Source organism: Notolepis coatsorum, assembly GCF_963971535.1.
Source record: "Notolepis coatsorum genome assembly, chromosome: 18".
NCBI lineage: Eukaryota > Metazoa > Chordata > Actinopteri > Aulopiformes > Paralepididae > Notolepis > Notolepis coatsorum.
Genome location: NC_140182.1, coordinates 62795145 through 62803574, shown reverse-complemented (window position 1 = coordinate 62803574; position 8430 = coordinate 62795145). Strand labels below are relative to the sequence as shown.

At 41.3% G+C, this 8430-nt stretch overlaps 1 protein-coding gene across 1 annotated transcript in view; it reads left to right on the top strand.

Annotated features, from left to right (window-relative positions):
• The first annotated feature begins 1390 nt into the window (after positions 1 to 1390).
• LOC311244690 (eukaryotic translation initiation factor 4 gamma 2-like) overlaps positions 1391 to 8430 on the top strand; it is a 64184-nt gene continuing 57144 nt past the window's right edge. The window contains exons 1-4 of the mRNA XM_084334333.1: positions 1391 to 1586; positions 2618 to 2732; positions 6237 to 6302; positions 8191 to 8280. Of these exons, the coding sequence (XP_084190459.1) occupies positions 8261 to 8280 (20 nt within the window). The 5' untranslated portion in view covers positions 1391 to 1586; positions 2618 to 2732; positions 6237 to 6302; positions 8191 to 8260. The remainder of the gene's footprint in view (positions 1587 to 2617; positions 2733 to 6236; positions 6303 to 8190; positions 8281 to 8430) is intronic.

Here is an 8430-nt window from a genome sequence, read left to right as displayed (position 1 = left end):
TGTGTATATATTAACCGAGCGCGCGTAGCGCGCAAGCCCGATTTTTAAGGGCCCTTTTCGGGCGGGGGGCCCCCTTTTTATGTTTTTTGGGGGGTTTTGGTGATCAAATATTGAATATTGAACTATAATAATCAGTGCAGGAGCTCACTTATCCTTGAAAGACACTTTTATCACTGACTTAAAAGGCCCATACATCTCCATAAATGTTCAGGGGGGAGGGAATAAGTGCTTACCCTACAGACCCCAAGAAGTGCTGTATATTCTGTATTGTTTAATATAAATGAATTTTTTATTCCAATCCCGATTTGTATTTGAGATTCCCAAATCCCATCGGACTTGACTTCTTCGTGTCCCTCAATGAGTGTAATACCAGCATTCAACTGTATGCGCCACAGCGGTTTCTATCATCATCATCATCACCACCCACGCTATGCATAAAATATATAGGTCCGCGGAGAGGCACGGTGAGGAGGCTGTGCAAACTGCAATGGAATATGGGGCATCTCTCTCTCTTTACCTAATATTTTGATTCTATCCTGACATTTTTCAGTTGGAAGGGCAGTCTATATGCGTAACGGTAAAAAAAGAAAAAAAATATTTTTTTTCTTTTTTTTTCAAAAAGGGCACTTTTTGATGAGGCTCAAAAAGGCAGGTGCTCAAGCACCCCTTGGCCTCTATGTGTGCACGTGCCTGACAGACAGTACTGTATTTGCAAATCTGGTATGTCATAAATGTATAGATGTAGCAGTACTGTCTATCTGTATGTCATGTGTGTCATATAATCAATTGATTGATTGATTGAAAACTTTATTAACAGATTGCAGAATGGGTACAGTACTCTGGTCTGCATCCCCTTAACAATTGTATGTACTGAGCTCAGTGAGCTGTACTGTACTGTACCCATTCTGCAATCTGTTAATAAAGTTTTCAATCAATCAATCAATCAATCAATCAATCAATCAATCAATCAATCAATCAATCCAGTACTTTTGACGGTAATATGCTGGCTAAAGCTATGGGCCTATAGTTGTCTAGGGTCTAGGCTACTAACTTTACCAGCTTTGTGACTGGGACTAACAATAACAACTAATAATTATTACTAACACTACTAAAAATAACTAACACAATAATTATATTCTGCATGGTAGAATAAGTCGATTTTTACTCAATGAGTTTCACTGTAAGCATTAGTTCCTTTCCTGCACTGCGGATGAGTTCAACAGTATGTCAATCAACTCCAATAGGCGGTTACATTTATTTAATGGCATCTCCCATTGGATAATGCGTGTTATAGGAAACGCCTTAAAAACACGTCTTCATTGTGATTCGCTAAGAGGGACATGGCAACAAATTACGTTTACAATACATAATAACATGACCGTCCCCACAAGGCTAGAAGGAAGGAAGCCTCTTCAACCATTTACTGGCGAGCTAACGTTAGCAAACAAGCAGGAAGGGGATTAGATGAGCGTATTTCGCTGCTGTTGATATCGCACGATAAAATACTCGTTTTCCCCCTTTTCGTTTATTTTATTTCTTTACTGGTACCCACACTATATCACAAAACTGAAGTCGCTTTGTTAAAGGTAAGGCGGATTGTTTTCTGACAAATTAGTACCGGTTTTTCCCAAAATGGCTGATACTAGCTAGCTTGCTATCATTATTTGATTGTGCTGCTAACGTAGTTCGATAGCATCTTGGCTAGCTGGAGAACTAGCGTCACCTGGACGCTAACCTGCCCTCAACTGATTTAGACCAGACAATTGCGTCGACGAGCTAGTCTAGGAAACGTTAACATTTCAGAAAAATTATACCTAAACTGTCGTATTTTCACACAATCATGCATTTGACGAGCGTTAAGTCGCCTTTGACTTGTCGGATAAAGGCGTCATTGCCTAGAACTCGACCGCAACCCCCATCCGACTGATGCACAAGCTAACCACGCTATCAGCCCCGGCTCACTGCACCATGATGTTCACTTAGCCGGCTGGCTGGCGATCTACACGGCGAACCAACGACACTTATCAGTAACGTTGTCGATACACATTGATTTGCCAATCCGATTTCTCAATTATTAATGGGAAAAATAGCACATCATGACGTTATTGTTTAGCAAAATGTTAAGACATGAATGTCGTGACGTATTGCTTTAGCAACATCAGCTAATGCCAATTAGCCAAAAGCTAACGCTAGGACGGTAGAAACCCACATTTACTTTGTTGAAAAATTACGAGATAAATCAGTTTGATTTCCTTTTTTTGTGTGACACTTGCCATTGCTTTCTTTGGTGCTCAGTTGCCAACTGTATATTTAAGCATATATTTGGCAAGAAACGTTTTTTTTTGCTAGAAAGACTAGCTTCCAGGCTAGTTAGCTAGACATCTAAAATGGATTGCTTTATCATGTTTAGCTACTAAGTAGCGACGTCTTTTGTCATGAGCTAGACACCTAGCTATATAGCTACGGTTTATAACTAACGCTGGACAACTCAAGATGATCTGCTGTAATACTCGGTTGAGACCAGACTAACTATACATTGACATTTTAAATGTCCTATTGGGATTTCACTGGAGATTGTTATCTTTACTGATGGAACATTGTTTCTTCTCTCCCCCAGAACCGCTCCCCCCCCCCCCACCACTCCCTATTATAATCATTCTTTTAAAGATTCTTCATTGTCAAGCCGCCAAAGTGGAGAGTGTGATTGCAGAAGGGGGTGCTTCTCGTTTCAGGTATTTACCAACGATTTTAGAGGCAATTGCCAGGCTTTACACTCAGTGTCTTTTATTCATTGGCTAACGACTTGCTAACATTTCTGATGCAGGAACTTCCTCTCCAAAGAACAAAGCCGAATGTAGGAATGCTCAAATGGCTGTCTGAAAATGCATCTTAAACATCACATAAACTATTTGACTTGAAGTGTTATGCTAACAGCTTATGTGTGTCTTGTTTTCTTAGAAGCTTGCCATTGTTGTGATAGGATAGCATGAGCATCTGAGGAAGAATTCCTGTTCTTCCTTTTTTTTTATACACTATTAAGGCACAATAGAGCAACTTTTCAGGGGGGAAAACAAATCATTCAGGATAATAAATGCACCTCAGGGGTTCGCATGACATTTTAGTCAGGTGTGGTGACTTTCGTGGGTTTATATGGTTTACAGGGGCGACAGTGGCTCAGGAGGTAGAGCAGTCGGTTCCCGGTTCGATTCCCGTGCAGCGTGTCGATGTGTCCTTGAGCCAGACACTTAACCCCTAATTGCTCCCGATGAGCAGGTTGGCACCTTGCATGGTTGCCTCTGCCGTCGGTGTGTGAGTGAAGCGCTTTGGATAAAAGCGATATATATAAAAAAAAAAAAAGCCATTTACCATTTAAGACACATTTTCAGTAGAGGTTTAGGTAAAAAAAGAAGGGCACTTGATTTTTGTACCAAGGCAAGAATGATTTTGAACCCACTTGTATTGTCTTTTAACCTCACTGGAGACATTGAGCAATGTCCCACCTTAAAGGAACACTCCAATGTTATGGCAAATGCGCTTACCGTCTTCTCCAGAGTCAGACAAGAAGTAACGTATAAACTGAGGGAACACAAATCTTTATTGTGCAATAATTGCTGAATGAACAACTAATTATTTTCATCTCCTTTCAAGGTTAAAGGAACATGCCAACATTATAGGAAATGTGCTCACTGTCTTCTCCTGAGTCAGACAAGAAGATGGATACCAATGTCCTCTGTGCATTCAGTAAACCATCCTGCTGCAAGATAACCGGGCTTAGCACAAATGAATGGAAGGGGATACAGAGTAGACTAGCCTAGGCTTTGTCCAAAAACACCTCATGGCATTTTAAGCTAGGCTGGCCACTCCGTATCCGCTTTTCATTTGTGCTATGCTAGGCTAGCTTGCAGCCGGATAGCTTTCTACTGAACACACAGAGGAAATTGGTATCTATCTTCTTGTCTGACTCCAGAGAAGACGGTGAGCACATTTCCTATAATGTTGGCATGTATCTTTAATCTTGAATGGAGATGAAAAGAATTAGTTGTTCATTCAGCAATTATTGCACAAAAAATATTTGTATTCCCTCAGTTTTTTATATGCAGGGTTCTCTGGGAAGCTGTTAATTTATTAAATTAAGTAGTACGTTGGGGAGACTCCTTCATAGTCGCTTGGTTTGGTTTTAGTCGACTAAGACTTTGTAAGTAGATTAGTGGTAAGTGATTAGTGGATTTGTATGCTTTTTTTCTATGCTGATGCTGAACAAGTTATTTCCTGAGAAATTATAAGCACATCTCCTTCTGCATTATTGGAAAACATGATTATTACAGATAATCAGTGTTTTGGCATATACAGATTCATTTTGCTATCTGATCCAAACCACAGTTGGAAGTGGATTGAAATGCAATTCCAATCGGATTTCTATAGATGCGTCTCAGTCCGGACACTCGAGCCATAGGATTTTAAAACGTCTTTTCACATAGACACAGAAATGTGTAGCATAATTCACAAGATCATCATTGTGTCGCTAGGTGAGGAGCTCTGTTTGATGCAACACCCGTAGTCTCACTCACTGCTGGGAAAATAAAGCGGCTTTGGCTAAGCTGTCGGCACAACGGGTTGTAGTTGCGTTTGATCTCACAAACACCACATTAGTAACGTTTACATAGCGTTGGCTAACAGTTGGCTATCATATGGGTGTCGACTATTGTTAACGGTAGCCAACGCTGTTACCACAGCAACCCACATGGCTAGGTCTGGTGATGTCTGGATGCACAAATCGGATCATTTGCAAATAAACAGTGAGGACACTAGTTGAAGAGCTGACTTGAGAAACATCAGATTTGCTTTCAGTCTGAACAAAGCCTAAGGATTTCTTTAGTAGAGGACAAACCCTACTGACATTAGTGGTCAATGTCTCACTGCATGTTGAGTGTTCATAAGTCATTTGTTCTCAAAACCACACAAATGCCTAGTGATTTTCAAACACGACTGTGCTGGATATGCATAATGTATTGCAGGTAGCTGTCAATTCAGTCATATTCAACCATAAACCTGATCAAATGGCATAACCGACCTCTATTTCAGCCTCACGATGTAGACTAAATATCAAATTTTCACATTGTGAAGCACAGACTGCTATTCATGACAAGCAATTAATGGGTTGAGTTGAAAAGAAAGATGTAGGCGTGAACAGAAAGCAGACTGGGATCTCATCAGAGTCCTCTTTTAGAGTAGAGGACAATGTGAACACAAAGAACTGTGTTCATTTTCTCTCGCTCTGCTTAAAAAGGGAGATGCTTTGGTGCAAATCTAGTGCTGGATATTGCGCTACTTTTTTATTACTACACTTTTGAATTGAACACTGAGGTTTAGTAGTTTTCCAAGGATATAGCCTCCTCCTTCTTTCCTCTTAATTTACATAGGTAGTCTGATTGTTATAAGTGGGGAATCCATATCCTTCATCACTATTTCAGCCTCCCACTCACCCTGGGAACACTGCCTCTTAGTACACCTCTGTGATTTCAATAAAAGCACCAAAAAAAATGTTAATCTACTCTTGTGCCGGCTAGATTTGATACTGTTATCGATGTGCTTTAAGAGTAAAACAATGCATGCTGGCTTTCTCGCCGTGTTCCAGATGGGGTCTGAGCGCAGCGGGAGGCCTATTAGATGGCCGTTTCGCACTGATTTTAAGTTCACAAGCCTGTCGTATCTGTATCTCAGATTGGCAAGACCGTATCCATGGTAACTGCACCGGGAAGACGCGACGTATAGACCCCGCCCGGCCCGTATTCCCCCGGGGTTCAGAGTATGTGTTGGAGTATAAGCAGCGCTTATGGCACTTTGTGTATGAGTTGATGTTGCCGGCTCATCAGTGTCGGGGTATCTGCGGGGTCTTACAAATTATAACCTTTTTTGGGGGTGCAGCCCAGCTGTCGGGTGATTAAATAATATTAAATATATGAAATGTTTTTGTATTCAAGTCGTTGTTCTTTTTGAGGGGCAAACGGGAGCTTGGTGCGTCTGGAATTTAAATTTGTGCGCAATGCGTTACATTTTTTTTTTTATATCTTTTCTTACTAGTGTGGTCGTGGTATAAGATTTAGCTCTTAAGTGCTATTAAAAAGGTCTTTAGTCTTAAATTGAACTTGTGGAAACCTGCAGATACCCTGGTGTCTGGAGGTGTAGTGCGGAAGAAATGACGTGTTCTTGTTGTCCTTGTTCCCTTTCTGTCACAGTGCTTCTTCGGGGGGAGGAGGTGGTAGGACTGCACCTCAGCTCTATCCCAAGCCTGTCAGCAACAGGTAACACCGCTTAGTTTTACTACCACCGTCAGTTCAAGTTTAGTTTTATTTGTCACATATAAGGTACATGCAGATTATAGTGAAATGGTTGGTTGTGTATGAGCCTCCTAAGATTGTGCTTCATACAGTAAAAGAAAATATTTAAAGAATAAAGACCAACACTACACAAAATGTACAATATACAAAACTAATATGTACAAAATGCAAAAAAAAAACTAAATGAGGTAGAAGAGGTAGTGCAAATTTGTAGGAATAAATAGATACAAATATGGTGTAATGAATGTTGTGTGCAGTGAATGTAGAATGGATGTGTTAGTGAGTCCTTAACCTGTATTGGTTGACTAGATTCATACAGCAACCGCATTTCCCTAAAATAAGATATTCCTTTTCGGCGTCATAGCAGCATGGGGGGGGGGGGGGTACAGGTATGGGCAGGAAAATAGTAGAAATACGTAAATATAAGCAGTAAAATTTTACCTGAAGTATGAAAAATGGTGTAAACAAAGGTGCAGATGAGGGTCTGTATGCCCTTATCGGTTAGGGGATCAAGTGCCTAACTACTATTAAGTAGGGGTGCACCGTTATATCGGTTGAGTATCGGACGATATTTGCCTTGTTGACTGCATGCAATCGGCTTATCTGCCGGTAAAATAAAATTTACCGATGGCAGTGGTCGATAATTATCCGCCAATCTGGTCCATGCGCTGGAACCGTACTTTTTATATACTGGAAAGCCTTCTAGAACAGAAGCGCACACTCGCTGCATATTCTGTAGATTATGACCCCCCCCCCCCCATAACTCTCAATGCGGCGAATGCGCACCAGTGGGGATTGGTTGAAAACGTCCTCACACTTCTCTCTCCGTTCGAACAATTGACTACTAGAGGGCCCCGAAACGCCTCCTGAGCAGGGACGTTTCAGAGGTCTCCATTCCCTCGGTGAGGGCCCCGGGACGCCTCCTGAGCGAGGACGTTTCAGAGGTCTCCATTCCCTCTGTGGGCCCCGGGACGCCTCCTGAGCGAGGACGTTTCTCATTCCCAGAGATGAGACTGCACTTGGGATATTGGAGCAATAATCACAGCCGTGTCCCTGTACTGCCACAGACGGCACGCAGATACCTATCTGCCCCATGCAGCAGCACGGTCAACGAGTTTTTCTTTATGAAGAAAAACATGCTGCTTTTTCTTAAGAAGTAGGCTAAAATGACACGCAAAGCCGCTCTAAAATATCTGCACTTTAACGTTCCTTTTACGATGTAGTTTTATTTATCAGTTCTTGAAAAGTAGAGCCTTAAGTTCTGACGAAGAGCATAATAAAATCATTGAATTTCACTTCACAAGCTCCACGCAGCATCTATTTCTCTGGTCCGTCCACGCACCGGTCATGAGGAAGAACAACCTCTCGGCAAACGGCTCGCGCTGGTTAGATTAGGCTATGTAACATACAGTACATTAGTGCATGGTTGGGGATTAATGAGAGGACAAAAACAATGATTAATATATTTAAAATTGTTTATTGAAATGCGCAACATTTTTCTTCTGTTGAGGGGCAGAGGGCTAAATTGCTGGACTGTCCGACACAAATCGGGACGTTTGGTCACCCTAACCATAGGCATAACAATCCTTTGTTGCAATGTTAATGCAGTTAATATGTAGCCATTTATCTGAGCTGTTCTGAGAGAAATTATACAATGTGGCCGTATTGTTTCACAATTGACTGCAAATTGATGCATGTAAAGTGCTACAAAATAAAACAATGTGCTGTGTATTTCTCAGATTTGACAATAAAAACTGATTATTGAACTGCGTCCAATATTTTTACTTTGTTGCAAAGTTATGGCAGTTATTAATCTGTACCGTCACTTCAATTGAATTCTGATTCCTGCCAGGCTGCCGTGTTGATGACGTCATATTGAAATACTGCCCTCCGGCACTAAACCACTGCTACGAGCCACCAATATGCCGATAAGTAGGATACTGTACGTGTTATGAGCAAAAGACACTCTAATCGCCCGTTTGAGATTGGTTATACTGCGCTCCTTGTGCTTGCTACATCCGTTACATACTGTAAGCAAGGCAAGGTATTGAGCGAGTTTTCAGTGCTGTACTTGTTACAGAATAAAATGTTC